The following is a 22,492-nucleotide window of genomic DNA, read 5'->3' on the forward strand; positions in this document are numbered from 1 at the left end:
GGAGGAGGAGGAAGAGGAGGAAAGAAAAGAAAAGAAAAGAAAAGAAAAGAAAAGAAAAGAAAAGAAAAGAAAAGAAAAGAAAAGAAAAGAAAAGAAAAGTTCAAAGAGCTTTGAAAAGCTATTCAAGGAAAATCTACCATAAATGATCAAAAAAATTGAGGAAATAGCAGAGGTTCAATTTGATTATAAAGTATGCTGGTAAGGCTGGGCTTAACAGGTTTTAATAAAAGAAGTGTACAAGATCAAAGAAGATGATACTCCATGGAGAAGAAAAAAAAAAAAAACGAGGCAAAGAAGCACTGAAAACATAAATGATGCCCAGAAAATTTTTGAAGAAAAAGCACAGCGAGAGATGCACAGGCCTGGAAGCTTATCTGAACTACAGTGCAGACAGCTCCTCAGCTAAGGCCAGGTATAGACAACTGTGGGATACACTGGCATCAGACACAGGCAAAGCCACCAGAGAAGTGTGCACAAGGATCTGTAATTGGTTGAGTGATCCCGAGTGAATCATTTTTCCTCAGTTCTAGACTGGAAATAATAACTGTAATGTGAGTAACGGCTATAGAGAGGATTAAATGTTAGAATACACATAAAATTCACTGTTAAACCTGGCAGAAACCAATTTAACATTATGAGGAAAATTCAGGAGAGGGAATAACTCCAGAATCCCTGTCCAGACTTTAAACTCCCATGAACACTTATTTTTATTATGTATGTATGTATGTGTGTGTGTGTATGTCTGTGTGGAGGTGTGTGCAGATGAGTGTGGTGCTGCAGGGGTCTGAAGAGGATACCAGCAATCATAGAGAAGCAGTGACAGATGTAACTGCCCCACGGGGTGCTGAGAATGGAACTCAAGTCTCTGTAAGAGTGCTAAGTGCTCTCAATCCCTGAGACACCTTTCCAGCCCCTCTAAGTAAGGTTAAATTAAACAAAACAAAAATGGATTCCTGAATAATACAAGTAATATTGAAGAATTTATTTATCATATTTGAAGAAATAAAAATACTGTTTAAAATGGTACACCTCAATTCATCTATGATATCACTGGCGAACAGGAAACAAGACTCCACACAACCCTCATCTATGAAGTACACAAAAATTTGATTCTGATTTCCCAAGGAACTCTTATTCCTGGAGTTTCAGTAAACTGATACAAAATCTGGTTTTGATATATAGAATACTATTTTATTATTTATTTTAAACCTTTCTTACATATTTAAAAAATATACAGGGGTTCAGAACAACCTTAATAAAGTGACAACATTTCTTTAACAGACTGCTTAAATCAAAACACCAGGGTGCAGACATGGTGGGCTTCTGTGTCAGAGTCATAGGCACGCTTCATTAAATACTTTTCATAAAAGACAAAAGTCTGAAGAAAACTCCTCAGCAGTGTGGTAGAAAGTATCAAACCTCTTCCAGTCAAGAGTTTAGGGTAAAAACACAAGCTGCTCTGCTCACATCCACTTTACTATGGCTGAACCTCAACACCTAACTTATTATTACACTCAGGTAGCACACTAAAAAATAACTTCATCTCTGCATTTGAAAACAGACCATTAGAAAACAAAATACTGACATACCTAACTACTTATTATAATTATACTACATTCCCAGCAACTGTAAGAATGCAGCTTCATCTAATACAAATATCTGAATAACAATGACACAAAAGTATTTTCACTTTAAAGGTAGACCATATATGTTTTCCAATGTTGACACCTTAAACAACATTGATATCTGAATTGTGCTAAGAAAACATCAGGCACAGATCATGTAATATAACATATTTTTTGTAAAAAATATAGAATATCCAAATACATACACCACAAATGAATAATGAACGTGAGAGTGACCTGCCACAGACCTAGGATATCACTGCTGTGTCAGGCTCCTTCTGAAGGGATCCTGGGCAGCACGAAGAGTAATGTATCATCACTGGTGAGGGATCTGCATCTGCATTAGTACTATTGTGGGCTTTATAGAGAAAATTAAAAAGAAAATTCATCATAGCCAAGAGGACTTTACCTTAGGCACCCAAACTAACTTCAAAGGAAAGCTGGTAAAAATGTTTTCAAAATCCACGGAAGTATTAAATACAACCTCCCAGCTGCGAGATTGCTTTGTTTGAAAAATAGCTTGTTTAGCCTCTTGACTGCCTCATACAGAGGATTCTTTCATCAGCTAAGACACTTCTAGAATGTGTCCCACAGGGTTGGAGACAAACTGAAAGAGCAATAGCAGGCGCTGAGAGAAGGGAGAGGAAAGCATATGGCCTTCTACACAGCAGAAAAGATACTGCTCCGTTCTGTTCGTAGTAGAAATCTGGGCTATGGAGATGATGACAAGAACATAGGCACAGGGGTTGTATGACAAATAACAAACAGTAACACTGTGCATCCTCTCTAAAGGCAACACAACTCATGTAGACGGACAAGGCGACACTTGGCCATGGATACATACCAGCACTTCTCATAAAGGGGAGTTAACAAACAGTAACTCCCACAAGTCTAAGGAGTAAGAACAGAGAATAAGACTAGATAGAAGACAGACACACAGGCAGAGAGGACACAGAGAGAGATACCAAGCGGTCTGCTCCTATTTTGTAGACTTGAAGTTCCTCTTCTATCATCAGTGCTGAGGATCAAACACTGAACATATATTCACAAGCTGTAATTCTCTTATAAAATTATTCTTCAAACATCCTTTCCCATTCTTTTTGACTTGCACAAAAGGAAATAAAAAAGATCTTTAATCTCATTCTTCACTTCATGGTCAACTATTCACATAAATATTTCTTTAGGGCAAATTTCCAAATGAATCAAGAATACAATCCAAAACCACTGTCATATTACATTTGATTTACTATGTAATTCTCTTCAAATAGAGCAGGAATTTGCCCGTCTCCTAGGTTTAGGATCTTGTGCTTCCTGATCCTTCACACACACACAAGATGTGCACATTGTTTCAGAAAGCCTTCGGAGGCCAAGGCGGAAAACACTGTTGGAGAGGCTGTATATTACACAGTTACAAAAACTATTGCTGATCGCAAGCCAGGTGGTTAAGAAGGACAGTGTGGGATTGTCCAAGACACGAGAACTTTCTAGAAGAAAGTAAATAATATACGGAAGCCACAGCATGTAAAACACGCTAGTTATCCTAAATAAAACCATGGCGTAGCGACGGTCAGGGCTGTGTCCTGCTTCCCTAGAGGCCTCTACCTCATGGCTAGGGAATCGAGCTCTCCGGTCATTTATCTCTTTGGTGTGCTGCCGGCAAATTTTGAAAATGTGAAAGTAAGTGAAGCAGACAACCAAGGCAGCAGGAGCATAAAGTAAACAAACAATAAAGCAAGTAAAATAGGCACTGGTAAGCCAAGATGTGGCACACCATTCAAAAATGTCACCATGGTAACCAGGTTTGCCCCAGCCAAAAAATGAAGGCAAGAAAATTAGGCAGGAGTAAATCCAAATCATAATAATGCAAATTCTCAGGCGACAAGGAGTGACCAGTTGATTGTAGGATAGAGGCTTGGTTATTGCAAGATATCGATCCACACTGATGCAAGCAAGACACGCCATAGACACGCTTTTTAGAACTGAAATAATATATCCAAACACCTGGCAAGTCAGTGACTCATGGACACCTGTAGAGTAATGAAGAAGGGACAGAGTAGGAACCAAGCAGGTAACTCCAACGAGGAGGTCAGCGTATGCCATGGTCTGTATAAAGTAGCTGGTAGTATAGTGGTGTAACAGTGGAGCACAGTGAAAGACAAAGATGACTGTTAAATTCCCAGAGATGATCAGAAATGTCAGCAAGACAATGACAACTGTCTCAAAGATGCAGACATCCTCCACACTGTAGTGACCAAATCCAAGAGGGCAGGAGTGGTGCTCAGACACATTCACAATGCTACTGCTCATGTTCAGGATCTTCCATTCAGTCCACCTGGATTCATTCATGGCTTGAAATTAAGGGAATTTGCAGCTTTGGCTCCAACAAGCAGGTGCCCGGGCCAGCATCTGTTAAACTCTGCAAACCAGTGTCTCAGAACCTGCTTCAGTAGAAAGTGCCAGTGCCTGTATTACAGCTGAGCATCCCACAGTGTGCTCAGGTCTCTTCATCAGCCTTAGTTCACCAGTGACACATCTCAGCTTTGGGGGATAAGGGAGGAGGGTGAGCTAGAAAGGTGAAAAGAGGTCTCTGGTTAGCTCCCTCCCATGCTTGCAAGCAACTTTTGCAGATACAGGCACTTCTACAGAAAATAGATTTATTAGCTAGTACTATGAAAATTTAAATTTGTAAAAAAAAAAAATCAGGGGAAGAAATGTTTCTCTTAAGAGAAAGTTTCTTAGAAATCAATTAAAATGAGCAATGAAAGAAACATTCCTAAATTGTCTGAGATCTCTTGCTTCTACTGTGATGAGCTGTGATGAAAACCACTCATATTTTATAATTTAAATAATTAAGATCTTTGTTTTAGATGGAAAGCCAAGAAAAAGTTCATATGACAGAGTGTCCTTGGTCTCAGAGGTTCACATCTGATGTGGATGGAAAACTTTAGGAGCCATTTCTCTTACATTTTTAAAAAGGTAAGAACAACAATTCTGTCAAGTCTAATTTCAAAAGATTCATTTGTGTGGATACAATGAAATACACTGGCAGTAAAAGTCAGGCTCCAGATTTCTATATAATGTTTATGAAAATAAAAGGTAATTTCCAGTGGGGAATATATTACACAATGAAATAGTGAGATAACACCTAAAACTAAAAAATAGGGGAAACTTCTGAAGTCCTGATTCTGTATTCGTTCTTTAAACATTTATATGAAAACAGCTTTATACCACCCCAGTTGCTGGTGCTGCTAAGAGCACTGTAATTTATATCTCTTCTATTTCAAAATAAAATCTTGGGTATTAACTTCAGCATCTATAACTGAAAATAACTTTCATTATTTAATATGATATTTCCTTATAGAAAAGCACAATAAAGTGTATAGCTTGAAGTAATTCCTCACACTTGCAACAATGCTCAAATCTCATAAATATAGATGAAATTTAGACCATAATGGAATCCTCCCTGCACACTGAGTACATCTCACTAGAGATGCTGCTGGTATCTGTTTCTAAAGTCTTTCTAGTAGGCTTCATATTCCAATTTGTTAGACCTTTCTTATTTCCATTCGATAACTAACACATTCTATCATTACTTCAACTAAATATTTTTTTTCAACTAAATATTTGAAAGTGGAAAATTACCTTGTTTATTATAGTTGCAGTTATTAACAGCCATATGTTAAGAAAATATCGTGTCTATTCCTGTATTCTATTTTAAGCAAAAGCACAATTAAAACAGGGCCATCAGGTAGTTTGTGAAATAGTCTTGTTTTAAAATACCTCAAAACATCAAGATGGATTTACGTCCTGGACTTTGACATACTGCGGTTGTGGCAGGGCAGAATCCATCCGAAAGGCTTCCAAGGTCAGTCTGGCACCGTGTTATTTGTCAAAGTCTTTTTCCCAAGTATAAACAATTCAGGGAGTCTCTTGTCACTCTTTCTTGTCACAGCTTTTGAAGAACTAGCATGCACTAGAAATGAAAACCTTTCCTTCAGGTCCAATGTAGCAGCTTAATAGAAAGCATTCTTCTCAAAGTTATTGTCTCGTGCAGCAGCAACACATCATCCGGGCAAGTCCTTTTCTGTCAGCCACGGGATATTCCTCCTTGCACATGCTGAGTTTCACTTATCAGAAAACAGTTCTCGTTATAGGAATAAGGTGATGTTTCTCATGTACATTCACTCTGATAAGCTGTGAGACTGGGTTGCTAGATTCACAAGTCCGATTTACTGTGATGCAGCTATCGGGAAGCTGCCGGGAGATTCTTTACAGTTTCTCAGTCTTGCTGCCTCCACCTGAGCCACTGTCTGCTGCTGCTGCTGCTGCTCCTCCTCCTCCTCCTCCTCCTCCTCCTCCTCCTGAGCTGATGGAGAACTCACCATCAGAAAGGTGACTCGGTCCTCCTGCCCCAATCTACAGCACAGCCAATGGCTACTGCAGCTGAAACTGTCACTAGGTAACAGTTGCCAGGCACATGCAGGCTTATAGACTTACTCTGCAATCTCGAATCAAAACTGACAAAAGAAGACAGTGAAACTGACCAATCCTCATAATATACAAACGGTACTTAAGGACTTGTGGAGGCATTCCCCTTAAAGCATTTGCAGAAATTATTTCTTATGGATAGTACTAGGGAAACAAAACCGGCATATCCCTTTAAACCTTGTAGAGAAACCACCACAAGGTACTATGACATTAAAAGTCAGCAGTAATGTAATACTCTTTGGTACAAAAACCATGAATTGTTAAAAATCATTTAAGTCTCCCATGAACTAAATGATATAACTACTGTTTTTTCACTATAAAATGAACAGTAATATTTTGATTAAAAGTCAGCTAATGGTCTCTTCAGTACCTGCCACACCCACATGAGTGTGCTGAGCTTAGCACTAGGACCTGAACAGCAGATCACCAGGACTGGACCATGACAGTGAAACCTGTCTGAAGAAATACCTGGCTCAAATATGATCTCAGAAGACAGAGAGCATCAGAATAAACAGAAACACTTAGTCTATATGTATCTTACTACACTAAACATGTCAGAGCTAAAGAAATTCATCCCACAGTGCTTGAAATACATATATTTACGTTAGTAGAACAAAGTAAATATTTGCTCAAGTATTTCACATATATTAAAACATTTTGATTTAAGTTTACATGCTACATTCATTTATTTTAAGCCTCTTTCTCATCATTCAATACATTAAAAAAAAAAAAAACCTTCCAAACAAATTATACAATTGTTATAGGATTAAAACAAATCAGGAAAATAAAAATACAAATGGAAGGCAATACTTGTTAAAAACATGTCCTATATGCCAAAATGTTTGCAATGGGCTTTTACACTTTGTTTTTATAGAATTGTTATATCTCAAGCCTGAGATGGCTCAGCAGGTAAAAGTCACTTGTCACGAACCACTGTGACACCCCACCATGACGTTGTGGAAGGACAGAGCAGATTCCCACAGGTTTTCCACTGGCAGTCACATGTGCACCCTAGCACAAGCATGCCAATGGGAGCTAGAGGGTACCTCTCCCTCCCCTTTCCCTCCCCTCTCCCTCCCTCCTTCCCCTCCTTCTCATTTTTCTTATCCTTCTCTTCCCTCTCTCTTCCTTCTCTCTCTTCCCCCATTTAATAAGTTAATACATATAATAAATTGTAAAAGAGTGAATCTCTATGCAACAAGTACAGTAACTGCTCCACAAATGGGCAAAGAGAGAACTTGAGGAGGAAGCATGGCTTGACTCCAACGACACTTAAGACACTGATACTAGAAATGGTTAGAATTGTCATTTCTAACACTGTATCACTAAATCACATCCTCTTCTTTCTACTAATGGCTGCCATTCAGAAACTATGTTAGAAAGCTCTCTGCAGGTTTTGTAAAATGGTTTATAAAACATAGAAAGCCTATTCTGTCCCCCATATTAAATTGTCTTTCTGAAAGACTGTGTTATTTTAAAAATCTTCATGGGTGGAATAAAATACAGAAAGATAGTACACATCTCAACAGAAATATTTATGAGACAAGTTAGAATAGTAAATCTTAAGTTTTAGTTTTGGAAAGTAAATATGTGTAATGCAGATGTTACAAAGTATTATTTTACAGGGAAACATTGTACTTAAACAGTCACCAAACACAGACACTATTGCATATGCCAGAAAGATTTTGCTGAAAGGACCCTGATATAGCTGCCTCTTGTGAGGCTATGCCAGTGCCTGGCAAATACAGAAGTGGATGCTCATAGCCATCTATTGGATGGAACACAGGGCCCCCAATGGAGGAGCTAGAGTACCCAAGGAACTGAAGGGGTCTGCAACACTATAGGAGGAACAACAATATGAACTAACCAGTACACCCACAGAGCTCCTGTCTCTAGCTGCATATATAGCAGAAGATGGCCTAGTCGGTCATCATTGGGAAGTGAGGCCCCTTGGTCTTGCAAACTTTATATGCCCCAGTATAGGGGAACACCAGGGCCAAGAAATGCGAGTGGGTGGATAGGGGAGCAAGGCAGGGGGAGGAGGGCTTAGGGGACTTTCAGGATAGCATTTGAAATGTAAATGAAGGAAATATCTAATAAAAAATTGAAAAAAAAAAAAAAAAAAAACTCTTGTCTCCATTTAGCTGTCTAGTTTCGTTTTCCTTCTAGGTAATTTAGGTTAGACAAACTCTCCACACCTCACCACTGTAAGCCCAGGCTCACTGCACTGCCTGCTGCCTCAGAGTACTTACAATGGCTGCTCAGTGTGCTAGCTACCATCTTTCTCTCATTCAATTCAGTGGCAATCTTTCCAATAACCTTTTCCCCTGGGAAAGCTGTGAGTTCCCACAGAGCACCACACCAGATCCTACACTTGCCATCATTTGTAATTATTTATTTCATTCACTTGTCTTCTTGAGCAAGTTGGAGCCTCATGGGGGACCAACACTTGCTTTGTTCACTATTATATCTAAGTGCCGATTTAATACCACTGGGAACAGAATAGGAGTTTAACAAACACATTTTATCACAATCTTTAAATAATATATATGGAAACAACTAGTACAATCTATGAGGACAAAAAAAATACAGTTTCTATAATGTTAAAATAAACAAACCCACCGAGAATCCCTTGTATAACAAAGACATCCAGGAAGAAGTCAGAAAATATGACCAAATTACAAAGAAAAAAAGTGGATCTCTTCATATATTTGAATATTAAAGAAATAGTAGTAATTACAACTTTCCCTAAATCCAATTCTTTATCAATAGTTAAAATGCTTTAAAAACTTGAGTTTTAGCAAACAACAATGGTTGATTACTTATTTTAAGAAAGCCAACCGCTACTAAATGCAGTTTCAATTATCCTGTAATGTACTATTCAGGATAATGCTGAGGCAACGTGAGCTAAGTGCTAGAAAGCAAATGCTCTAAAAGTGATACACATAATAATCTACTGATAAATGAGCTCTAAACAGCACAGCAAATGTTTATTTTCTTACCATTTCTTTATTGTGAATCAAAAATTAAATATTTAATTAAGTAGAAATAACACAATTTTACTTATGGACACGATAGAGAGAGTCTTCTCAACCTGATAAAGACATATACTTGTAGAGTATTTCACAATGAAATACTGTGAAAATTGACTCCTCCTTCAGAATGGGACTAACAATGCACCATGCACTCCAAGTCTCAGTCAATATAATAAATGAGAAAAGGAAAAGTCGTTCACGAAAGACATAACTGTGTATGTGAGAAATACTAAATTAACTACTCTATACCCATTAAGACATGAGGAAATGAGAATGCTTTGTAAAAATATGAGGTACTTCATTGCTATATACATGTAATAAACATGAAATTAAAATAATAAAACAATAAACCATTTACATTAGGCTCATACAGCAGAATACATGGGTACAGTTAATAAAATCATAATAATATCTCTACTGACAATTACAGAGTGTCACCAAGACAAAGTTAAAGGTTTAAGGAAATGCAGGGATATACCATCATGTTTTTGAAGATGTGCTATCATATAAAAAAAAAAAAACAGGTTCTCACCAGTTTATCTATTGGATACTCATATTAAAATCTAGGCAGGTTCATCTGTAAATCCAACCAAGTGCAGATTATAAAACTTATATGTAAACAAAGAAATTGAGATGACTACAGTAAAACAATCTTCTAAAAGAAAATAAGAAAGAAACTTGGAAGACTGACACAACCTAGTCTCAAGATCCACTTTAAGACCACTGAGACAGCCTAGAAAGCATAGACTACAGACCTGAGGGACAGGAAATGATGCAAAAGCTAAGGTCATAGCTACCGTCAATTGAATCTCAGTAAGATCTCTAAAACAAGCCTGGGCACTAGAAAAATCTCAGCGCCCACTGGGAAATATGAACTAAGGTCACCTCCTCATATGACACCTAAAATTTACTTGTAGGAATAAAATATCTACAGACAAATGTGAATGAAATACAAACAGCTTCCACAAGGAAACACACTAGAGAGATAATATATTCATGGCCCAGAACCAAAGGTTATAAGTTAACAAAAATAATAATGTAAAATATTAATTAAATAATACTCCAAATTTTTTTATCAAAAGGCATCATTAACAAAATCAGCAAACTAAAAGAATGACAGGGATTACAAGCACAACATACACCTAACAAAGGCTGACACTGTAAGTTAATAAAAATATAAATAATCAAAACCTGATAGCAATTGAGATTGAGTACAACTGTGGTTCTCAGAGACTGGCAACAGTTACGGGGAGATGGAAAGATGTTAATTAATGAGTACTACGTGATAACTCCATAGAGGAACTAAGTTTTCTTGTGCTATTGTTGCACAACAAAGTGAGTGCAGATTACTGAAATGTATTTTGCTACTTAATTTTTGGAATTTGAAAAAAAGCATTTTCAAATGTATGCACCACCAAGAAAGGCCAGCTTTTCAAAGACTGCTGGTTATTTCTGGGTAAGTCAAATGGCTCCATTCTACAATGACTAAAACTCTGGACATGCATTTCAAGTAACATAGAAGAAAAAGTCCAAGGTCTCTGAAATCTCATATCTACGAGTTTTCCTTATTTTACACACACACCCAGGTTGGATCAGACTACAACATAATTATATATGACTCAAAGCATCACATAGTACCATGACTATATACAACATTTAGGGATAGGGAGTGAAAGGCGCTTAGTTCAAGTCATTAGTTAAAGGCAAAAATCAAACAATAAGTTTCCAATGTGCTTACTACAGTGGTTAAAATTATCAGACTGGCAATAAAATCTTTTGATAAGATTGCAAAACAACTGAAATTTTTACAGACTGGTGGTGGTAGTATAAAATGGCCAAAACTTAGAAACTGTGACAAACATTTTAAAAATCCTCATGGTATTAAATAAATCTACATTATGGCCCACCCTCTCAATCCAAAAACTGTGCACATACACCCACAAAGTAATGCTAAGATATCAAGTCTTGCACAAAAAATGTTCCAGGTAGCATGTACAAAACTAGATAGTCCAAACTAGAACCAGCATATACATCATCGACAGGTATATACCTGAAGAAACTCTGATTATACACTTATTGTAGCCTGCTACTTAGAGTAACAAAGGAATAAAAATAACAAAAAAAAAAAAAAACACAGATAAACTTAAACACTAACAGCGAAAATCATGCCTCAAAGAGCACACTTTACACAAAGTTCTAAAACATAAAAAAGATTATTTTTTTCTGAATTATAACAAAGTGGCAGCTGGATCAATAGTGTGCTTATGCTCACACATGTGAACATGTGTATACAAGTGTATGTATTCATGGGCAGTCACACAAATTCAAGATTTGTGCAAATAAAAGAACATTCAGTAAGGACAACATTCAGTCTGTAAAATGTGTGGATCGTGTGCATGTATACCTGGCAAAAATAATGACATAAAACACTTAAGCTTTGTGAAAATCATAACCAAAATAACAATGAATGAATGAATCTGTGATTTCACATGCCTACAATGAATGCTCACTTAATATTTGCCTAACAGTGTGTGATCATCACTGTTAACATCAATCAGAACACTGTCTTCCGACATAATCATACCGTAGTATGTGAGTTAAAGACAGTAGGGACAATAGGGGACATAGAGAAAGAACTGTTTAATTTTACAAGTGACTGGATACTAAAATTAATATACATATCCCATTATTTTGACTTTCTATGCATAACATAGAACAATATCTTCTACTTCCTCTTTTAAGTTCCTGTTTGCAATTTCCTAAAGGTATATAATACCTGAAAACAAAGCTTATGATAACTTTTTCTCAAAGTACTCCTCTCTTGGTGTCACAGCTAGTCCTAGACTGCTGGTTATTTCTGGATAAGTGAAATGGCACAATTTTTAGTATGACTAAAACATTGGAATTGCATTTCAAATTACAGGACAAAAAGGTCAAGTTTTCATAAGTCTCATATCTAAGAGGTTTCCTTATTTTATGGACTAGTTCATCCGAAAATTAGATTATTTAGTACAATTTTTAAATGAAATCTTAACAAAATTAATATTAGCTCAGAGAAAGGAGATGAAATGGTCATTTTCCTTCAAATTTTATACAGTACAATCATAGTGGGAAAGGGTAACCATATAACATCTCTTGGGGATAAAAAAGTATACAAAACTGTATGGACACAGATGTGCAAACATCACATTTTAAATAACAGGTTAACATTAAAGGAAAGAAATGTTCATTTTACCTCATTTTTAATTGAAAGGAAGTTTTCCATTATAAAAAAATTTGCTATTTTTTTGAGATATCTTATTGTTATGGCAACTGACATGCTAAAAATAATAAAGAAATATCAAAGTTGTTATAGCAACTAGAATTTTAAAGAGCCATGAAGTGTAGAATAATCAAACCTTAACTTGGCTTGAAATGCAGCATCTATGACTCAGGTTTGAGAAAGAAAGCCTGAAATATGCATCCTCTTTACAAACTGTTTCTAGAATTTAATTTAAAAAAACAAACAAACAAAATCTTGAGGTATAGCTTGAAGTACCATTTCTACATTACTTAATCCAGTAATACTCCACATGTATCCATCAGTATGGATTCAGTAGTCCTACAGACTGCAAAATCCCATGAATAAGCAGGAGATTATCATGGAATCAAGGTCCAATAACTGAGCACAATTGTTTGTACAGAATCTGAATTTTCTGGTCTTCTAACTTGTTCTTTACCATAAGTCCTCAAAGTGCCATTGTAGAATACACTAAAGGTTAAAAATACCTACTTATTGCAAAGCTGTGCCCAGATTCATCTAATTAGAGGTCTGCTAGATTAGAAAATTACTGAAGTTCTATCAAATACTAGACATTCATTGTTCAATGTTCTGGCATCCCGTCTACCTCACAAAGGGAACATTCATTAGAGTTTCATAAGTACTGGTGAGGGATCTGAAGGATTCAAACTGGGAAGTAACAGAAATTCATGTCTTTTCATAGAGATGGACATACTGAGGGATAAAAACAGATTTATGCATTTCTGTTGCAAAATCAAAAGCCCTTAGTTTCATTTGTTCCTTCCTAATCAAATAACCAATATTTATCAACAAATGTAGCAACACATGTTATTACCACAGTGCATTTCCTCAGCACTCTGGAACCAATGCCAACTCTCGAGAAGCACACTTCTATCAACATCACTGCATCCTTCCGCTGGGTTTATACCCTTTAACACGTTTGGAGATTTGTTTGTTGGTTTGTTTTGGGTACACCCTATCCAAATAATTGTTCTATCTTATAAGTTAATAAAGGACACTTGACAAATACACACAGGCTTGTTCCTCACATCAAGCCAGGGAAAGCTGCAGAACTTGGGGATTTCTTCTTGTTGCATAGACCACAAATCTTTGCAATTCTGTAAAATGATAATTCCTTGGAAAAGACAAATTCACTTCTCTCAACGACCTAACCCAGTAATTAATAGCACTAGCCATGATCACTATCATTATAATTCTGATACAATTCTATTAACTTCATAATCTATCATTATAATTCTAATACAATTCTATTAACTTCACAAAATAACATAAATTATATGTAGCCCTTCAGAGCAATGATTTCAAAATTCTGCAGTATTTTCTTTTGCTATTTTCAAGTATTTCTACTTTTTTTGAGAATTTCATTCATATATACAATGTATGTTGATCATATCCACTCTCCTCTCCCAACTCCTTACCCAACATATTCCTCTTCCAACTTCACATAGTCTTTTTAATTCATTATTTTTGTGCATATGAGTATGTGTATTTGTTAGCCTGCTAGTTTAGTTAGTTTATGTGCACCACACGTATTCAGGAGCCTGCAGAAGCCAGAAGACATTGAATCCTCTGAAACTAGACTTTTACAATGGTTGTGAGTTTTCATACGGGTTAGGGGACCCAAATCCAAGTCTTCTGGAAGAGCAATAAAATCTCTTATCCATTGAACAATCTCCCAGCAAACTTCTACTTCTTAATAACAAACTCAATCAAAACAGTTTTACTGTGAGAACTCAAATAAATATGGGTCATCCATGCAGCACGGGAAGTTTACCAGTGACCATACCTACCTCAAAAAAAAAAAGTGTTTCTCTTCTAGCACCAACTCCTAACAGATCAACTAGGTGTGGGGCCACCTGAGGACTTCTAAAGTAGTGATGGATTTTGAGTTTTGCAGACCCTTGAGCAGGTAACCTCCACTGCTGAGAATTCATGAATGAAATGACCTACCATTTCCTGAAAATAGGATTTTCAGCTACTCATATTCTTCTGCTCCCTCTTCTATAATATTTCTTAAACCTTGAGTTAGTAGAGCATATTAATGTCCCATTTTGGGATATGTTACATTCTCAGCACTGTGAGCAGTTATGAGTCTCTGTGTTAACTACTGTCCGGCTTTGCATTGTCCTTAATACCTTTGTACTTATATCATGTAACAAAATATTACATTTCCTATCTTTTATAAAGAATTTAGAACACTCAAAATTACCACAAAGAATCTAATATTAAGTGTATTAAGTGCTTAAGTTATTTCACAAAATAAAAGCAAATTATTCAATAATTTGATTATTTTTAACTATATTCATTTATATTCATACAGTGATTGAAGGATTAATGTAATAATTGTTGGCCTTTTAAACTTGTCAATACTATATATAAACTGCCTCTTTATATGCAGACATTACATTTTCATAGTATTTCTCAAAGTGGATCAGAAATATTCTTTGTATTACCTTGAGTAATTGTTTTCTACAATAATCTAAAAGTCTTATTAGAAGTATGTTCTGGTAATCTAGCTGCTCATTCATAACAAATTGTTATACAATGGTGGTGACAACATTTGTTAAATTATTATGTTTAGAAACAAATACTTCTTAATTTGAAAACATAGCATAAAGATAAAAATAAATATTGTATAAAGGTGAGGTTATATTGTCCACAATCATACTATATACAAAGCTTTTGGAGTGGATTGGAAAAATGTTTGGGGAAAACTGAGCCATCTGAAGATGCATAGCCTCATAAACATGCCAAGGCACACACAGACAAGCAAACAAACTAAAGAAATTACCCATACAACAAGTTAGTTCTGGAAACTACTCATAATATGAAATGAATATGAAAAATACATATTTTAATTTTTATAATTTACATCTACTAGCTTCACTGTGGTCATCAGAGTTAAAAGTATGGAGTTTACATTTAATTAATTTTGATGCATTTATGCAATGCTGAAATAGTCAACAATGATGTGATTATTATTCAAAGTTGGAAACCTTGTCTCATATATTGATATTAAGAAGATCATTTCTGATAATGATGATGAAATACTCCAGCAGTCAATACAAGTTAAGAGTGAAAACCTTGTCACATATATTGATATTAAGAAGATCATTTCTGATAATGATGATGAAATACTCCAGCAGTCAATACAAGTTAACAGTGAAAGCACCACCGAAGAGAAACTAAAGAAACGAATCAAATGTTGAGTCTACTATGTCCACTAAGCTTCTAGAAATACCCAATTACATCATTATGAAAAGATAGAAAAGATAATTATAAGAAAAAAAGCATACCTTAAAAATCATAAGATGTCTCTTCAAACATACATTCTCATACCAACTCACTAAAGGTTTTTTTTTTTTTTTTCCAGAAGGAAGTGGTATTAAGAGATTAACATTAGGTCTCATTATATAAACTTGACTGGGATAACAAGGCTCGCTTCCAACTCCCTGCAGTCTTCCTGCTTCTGTCTCCTGAAGGCTGGGATTATAGTCACACAACACCATGCTTAGTTTAAAAGAATATCTTCACTGGTAACATCTTAATCTCTTCCTCAAATATCTTCATCTTTTAATTAATGCCTTCAACAACAAGCACTGTGCCTAGCACATAATAAAGGTTAGTGATATGTGATAAAAAGTTAAGGGTAACAGGATTTGTGTTTCTTTCTGGTTAATTAACAACACACACACACACACACACACACACACACACACTTTGTAAAGCATGGGTCTCAATAAGTATCAGAAGCAACTGTGGCTTAAAATTACCATTTAGTTAAAGCTTTTTCAGAAAAAAAATTAAATACTGTATTTTTCCCCCATTTTTGACCCATGCTATGAAGAATGAGAAACCAACAAATCAACTGAAATGACCTACATCTGCCAGAACATTCTTTCTTTCTCTCTAGGCACTTTTAAAGCTAAGTGGCTAAAGTGATTAAGTAGCCAAGAGAACAACTCAGAACATTGAACCTTTGACAGAAATCACTTTGAAGAGTCAGAAATTGAGAACAGAAAGAATAAACTTATGATGCTGTCCTAAGGCATGTCTGAAAGGAGAAATGTATGTTGCTAAGCAGGAAAAAGCCTGGTAAGAAAATACCTCTATTCAGAAAGGACTGTGATCAAAGGAGAAATGTGATCAAAAGCCAGTGTAGAAGAATGAGATAGAATATACACTCGGGTACTTTTTGACCCACTGAATAGAACGTGGTAAACAAACAGAATGACTAGGTTAGGGCTATGGACATAACTGAAATGAATCATCACACACATATAGGTAAACATATGTATGCATAGCCACGGGGTTAGATGTTAATATTATCTAACCTTTCATGCTAACTTCAAAACTAAAATACTCTAAATGTTCTCATGTGATGACTATGAACAAGATGCTTTCATACCTGACTTCCCTATTTACATTGCTTTACCTTCATTTATGTGCAAACTATCCAGGTTTTATAAGCATTATAAAATACAAGATGATTTATAGCAACAAGTCACTAAAATGTTAAATCTTTTTTTTTAAAATGGTTCATTGTTTTGTTCAAGGAAAAGTACCTTCCTTGGTTAAAAGTAGATTTTTCATATAATTCCCATAGGACTTATAAAAGAGATGTGTAATAAGGTGATAGAATTCTGTATTCAAAGATCAAACACTAATATCAAGTTACATACAACTAACATTTACAACAGGAAAGAACACACAATATCTATTAAATATCCGATATACTGAAGTTGCTTATACTAAATTATATAAATCAACTTTTGGTTTTTCTGCTTAATTACATATTAAGAATTTGTGGTACTATATGTATGGAAAATTATCAGGAATATAGAATTGGTAAATAGAATTTACAGCAGAATGTTTGGTTAGACTAAGTTTCTGCATTGGGCCCAGCAGACCTAACTATTCTGGAGTATCTCATGCTAAAGCTTGAAGTTAACAATGCTAAACCTAAGTTGTTAGGTGACCCTGGAGAAAGACAGCTGAAAGACAAATTTCTAACAGGACAGTTTTAGTTGACACAGTACGAAGTCTGCTCTATCCTTTATAAGGGAAGTGTTTCAAGATGAAAACGTCACATCCTGCTCTATGTTTCTGTACTCTTCAGCTCTCTGCTGCCTATAAGGCCAAGCTCCTTGGTGCAGCAAATCAGAATGTGTACACTATTGAAATTGTGAGGGGTTGCCAGAAGCTATAACTACAAATAAAAGCCAATTAAGGTGTTGAAAGCAAATTTATTGTACTTTTGTCTTCTGAAAATATTAACCCTAAATTGTCAGTGATCTTCTTGAGACAAAGGTATGAATTAAAAACATTAGTGATGAAAGAAAACTCTAGACAGCACTTCTCAGATAGCTTTGCTGTGACTTTATATTTATTTGTATACAGCTCTAATCATTTAAATGCTTGATTTAGAAATACTATCCCAGTACCAAAAAAAAAAAAAAAAAAAAGGCAGCAAAAATATAAGGCATTCTAATTCTAGTAATGAGTTGGAATGACATTTTGCTTAATAACTCCTTTTATAAATGCACCGCCCAAGCTGAATGTCATTGTGTGACTATTTATAATTTAGAGCTTTCTGTCAAGATGATTTTATGCCCTGACATGGCACTGAGTAGGTTGGGAACAGCTGTATGCCCCAAAGGAAAATGAAATTACTGGTGTTGTGCAAGAGCAAAGGTATTAAACAAGCAGTGTTTCTTAAGAGAGTTTCATGAAAATATATTGGCTAATTGATTGCAACATGCAAGAAAATTAGGCCATTCAAGCAATAATAATTACAATAAACATTCAATCAATAGTTTCCTCCAGGTAGATGAAATTTAATTATAAAAATAATTCAAATTTTTAGAACTTCTTAATAATCTAGCAAATTAGTTTATTAAAATATATAGTATTGCAATTAAATATTTTATCTGTATGCAAGATAAGTATTAAAATTTTAAGAAATAATTTGAAAATCCATTTACCTAGTTGCCCTGAAATGTCTTTATATATTTAAACTTTTACTTTGTAAAATATAGGTTTAAAAACATGAAAAGAATCAAGATAAATGGTAAATTATTAGGTAATAGTTATGTTTCATTTATGGAAAATACTTATCTAAACCCCACTGCTAAGAAAAGACGGTAGGCAGGTAGTCTGTTCTTGTTTTGTTGTACTTATAGTTACAAAAATCTATTAGAAGACAAATACTGTATCTACCCAACTTGTTCCTAATAATTTTCAAATTTGTCTTTAAAATATATATTGGCAGAGAATGTTAAATACATATCACATCTCAGTCAAATAGCACTAGAATTAGAAGAGAAAAGTTCAAGTTCACTTGTTAATGGATTAAAGAGAGGACGTCACAGCTTCTCCCAGGCCTCATTGCCTATGTTTCAGAAAGAGACGCTAACCATCTCAAGCAAGATATAGCGACATAAGTGTACACTGTATACCTTTTTAAACAGTTTTCTTGAAGCTTCAGAAATTAAAGCAAGTTCTCTCTCTGTAAACTGATTCTCATTGCCCCAGGAGAGGCTATGTAAGTTGGGGGGGGGGGTGGGCAACAGTCCTGCCCAAATAAAAAGCCAATGAAACACAACAATGGCCAGCAGAGTAAGATATCCCCAATGGTGTAATAGTAGCACTTGCATCTTGGGGTAACAACATCTGTCTGAACTTAATGCCTGCTCAATAGGGAGGAAACATAAATCTAATCAACTCCCCATGGCTGGTAAGGTCATGAACCTTAGAAGAGGAACTACCACGGCCACCTTTCCAAACCAATACAATTTCCAACTGTAAAGAAGGCATAATAAGCAATGAATGGCTTCTGAGAGGGGCAAAATCAATCTTCTCCAGGAGTGAGACCACTCTTAAAAGGTTAACCAATTCCAAGTGTTCAGCCAGGAACACAGATACAGACTAGCAGCACTAAATAGTCTCAGCTGTGTGTGTTTGTGTGCGTGTGTGCGTTGGGTGGGTGGGGGGAGGTAGACAGTTCAAATTTAAGGCTAGCCTGGGATACACAGAAATCTCAAGACCACTCACTAATGGCAAATACCTGGCCAGACATCTTGGATACCCACCCCCTTTTAGTGGATAACTAAACTAATAGTTTAAAAACAACAATTCCTAAAACCCATGGAAGGTTTTCATTCACAAGAATAAGAGGTGTGAATGTCACAGGGCAGGGAAACAAACACTAAAGACACAGCAGCTGCAAACTATTGAATAAGAACAACATACATTATCTATCTGTTAGGCCAGCCAAATCTCATGTAGAACAGTCAGTGTGTGTACAAATTCCAAGAAGAAACTCATCATGATAAAAAACATTCTAAAGCAGTGATTCATAGCCTACACATTTCAAATAGTACTCAGCAAATAATAATGTTCCATACCAAGAAAAACTGGAAAATCCTCTTCTCTATAACAAGGATGATTTGACCACTTTCCAGTGCTTAAATTAAAAATATTTCTGGATATTTAATTCAATAAAAACTTGGATTCCAATTATGTACTATAATTTTATGACAATAATACCAACAAAATGTTAACGATACAAGTAGGAGATGTGCCATAAATGATGGTATATACAAGTTGATAAAATGTGTTAAAGATCAGAATTCATTGTGTTCTTTCATACTAACAATGGATTTCGAGATGATCACTGCACTGCACATTCCTAACATTACTCAGCACCTTTCTAATGTTTTTGTGTTCTATACAGGAAACAAAAAGCCATCCGCCACCTAGGATTGGCTTTACTATAATTACTTGAGGGGATACATAGCTTAACTGGCCTACATTCATGTTTTTAATGTATATGGTAAAGGCTGGTAGAGATGTCAGCTGGTGATATGAGAGCATGTGAACCTTGGATTTCCAAATCCCAAGTGAAAAGCCCGGCGTGGTGTATTCCTATAACCCCCAGGGCTTGGGAAGCCACCAGGCTGATCACTCGGGCTCACTGGCCTGGGATCTAGGTAGTTGGCAAGCTGCAGGGTCAGAGAGAGACCATGTCACAAAAAACTAAAATTGAGAGAATAATCAAGGAAGAGATCCAGTGTTGATTTCTGGACATTTGTCTGTCTCCCACACAGAAATACAAATGAACATGATATTGATATACAAAAAAGTATCCTAAAAATACATTTTGTTATGTTGACAAAAACAATTTAATGAACAGAAAACACAGAACAAAATTTAAATCATGGAAGAAAGAGAGCTTAAATTTTACTAATTTAAATTACATGTAGACAATGGACTATTAGTAATCTCTCAGAGCCTCAAATTATGACAAAGGCTATATTCTCAGGTGGTGGTTTGCCCTCCACAGCTCATATATTTGAATGCCTAGTCATCAGAGAGTGGCACTATATGAAAAGGATTAGGACCCATGGCCTTGTTAGAAGAAGTATGCTACTAGGAGTAAGCTTTGAGGGTTCAAAAGCCCATTCCAGTCTCAAGTCTTTCCCATCCCCAAACCCAACCCATGACTCAGCTACTGTCCCAGTGCCACACCTAAATGCTGCCACCCTCCCTGCCATGATGATAATGGAATGAACCTCTGAAATTGTAAGCAAGCCCCCAATTAAATCTTTTTTTTTTTCACAAGAGTTGCCATGGTCATGGTGTCTCTTTACAGCAATAGAACAGTGACTAAGACATTTCACCATGTAGGAAGCCTTGATTTATAACAACACTAAAACCAATAGTGAGTTTATCAGTAGCATATCAGAGAAAAAATATTTTATATATATATTATATATATTTTATATATCTATATATAAAATATATGCTATATATAATAAATCATATTCAAAATAGGCTCCAAAAAGTGGGCATACATTTTTTTCATTCATTGTTCAGTAAACTCTTTCTTGAAAGCCTAAACAAATACATGCTTTTCTGACAAAATATGCTGTTTTTCTTTTAGAAACCTGGCAGCTGATTTGTTAGATCTTTGGGTTTAGCCTACATATTCAAAAATATTTTTTCCTTTTCTGAAAAGAAAGTTGGATTCTAAGCATATGCTACACATAAATCAAAAGTTATAGCAACACTTCATCATCATCTTTATTTAAATCACCTACAGAAGTTGTTCTGAAATTAGTTGGAAGGGTGTAGCAGAAGACAGAATGTAACTTTTACAGAATAGCAATCTATACTAGAAAAGGGCAATGTGAAGTAGGTAGGAGGGAAGGAGAAGGAGGAAGGAGAGGTACAGAAAATCAATTTTTAAAAACTTGAAAAGAATTCAAAATGGTTTGATGGCGAAGTGATTAAAATATACGTGTTCATGGTGTATTTTCATCCTACCCAAATCACATTACTCAGTATTTAAATAGCTCTTTTGACTCCGAATACTTATAAATTGGGTGGGGTATTTTTTATATTCTCTTCCATTTCATTTATTATTATTGTTATTATTATTTTATTTTATTATTTTATTTTGATTTGTTTTTTTTTTTTTCAAGACAGGGTTTCTCTGTGTAGCCCTGGCTGTCCTAGAACTCACTTTGTAGACCAGGCTGGCCTCGAACTCAGACATCTGCCTGCCTCTGCCTCCCGAGTGCTGGGATTAAAGGCGTACGCCACCACGCCTGGCTTCATTTATTATTTTTAATGAAAATATAATATAACTTTTTCTTTCCTTCCTCTAGCCCCTCCAATGTTCCTTCATTCCAAAGTTTCCAATGTCCCCTACTCTCAACTGATAAATCTTAATAAGGTGACTGATTTGAAGTTTAGGCACATAAAATTTGAAAATATAAGCCCATTCAGCTTAAAACTAAGAAAAGACTCTTTTACCTATGATACATTATTCAGACAAGAATAAAAACGAAAAAATACAAAGTATGTTAAGAAACATTGTCAATAAATTCATCTACATTCACTATTTGTTGAATCAATAAATTGACAATTGCTTCCTACAATGTAAAATGTGGCTTAAAAATATAATGGAAAATATTGTTAAAATAATCATAAAGGTAAATTAATTATTTATATATCCAACCAGAGAGTGATTCAGTCAA

General features: G+C 35.4%; 2 protein-coding genes across 3 annotated transcripts in view; both read right to left on the reverse strand.

Moving 5' to 3' along the window:
• The window catches only part of Rabgap1l (RAB GTPase activating protein 1 like), a 548,268-nt gene that overhangs the window by 339,129 nt on the left and 186,647 nt on the right, over positions 1-22,492 (reverse strand). The window lies entirely within an intron of this gene.
• Positions 951-5,946, reverse strand: Gpr52 (G protein-coupled receptor 52). The gene is made up of 2 exons (XM_029538435.1): positions 5,406-5,946; positions 951-4,190 (listed from the first exon to the last, which is right to left on the reverse strand). The coding sequence occupies exon 2, from the start codon at positions 3,969-3,971 to the stop codon at positions 2,886-2,888; it is 1,086 nt and encodes a 361-aa protein (XP_029394295.1). The 5' UTR covers positions 3,972-4,190; positions 5,406-5,946; the 3' UTR covers positions 951-2,885.

This window comes from Mus pahari, chromosome 5, assembly GCF_900095145.1.
Source record: "Mus pahari chromosome 5, PAHARI_EIJ_v1.1, whole genome shotgun sequence".
Classification (NCBI taxonomy): domain Eukaryota; kingdom Metazoa; phylum Chordata; class Mammalia; order Rodentia; family Muridae; genus Mus; species Mus pahari.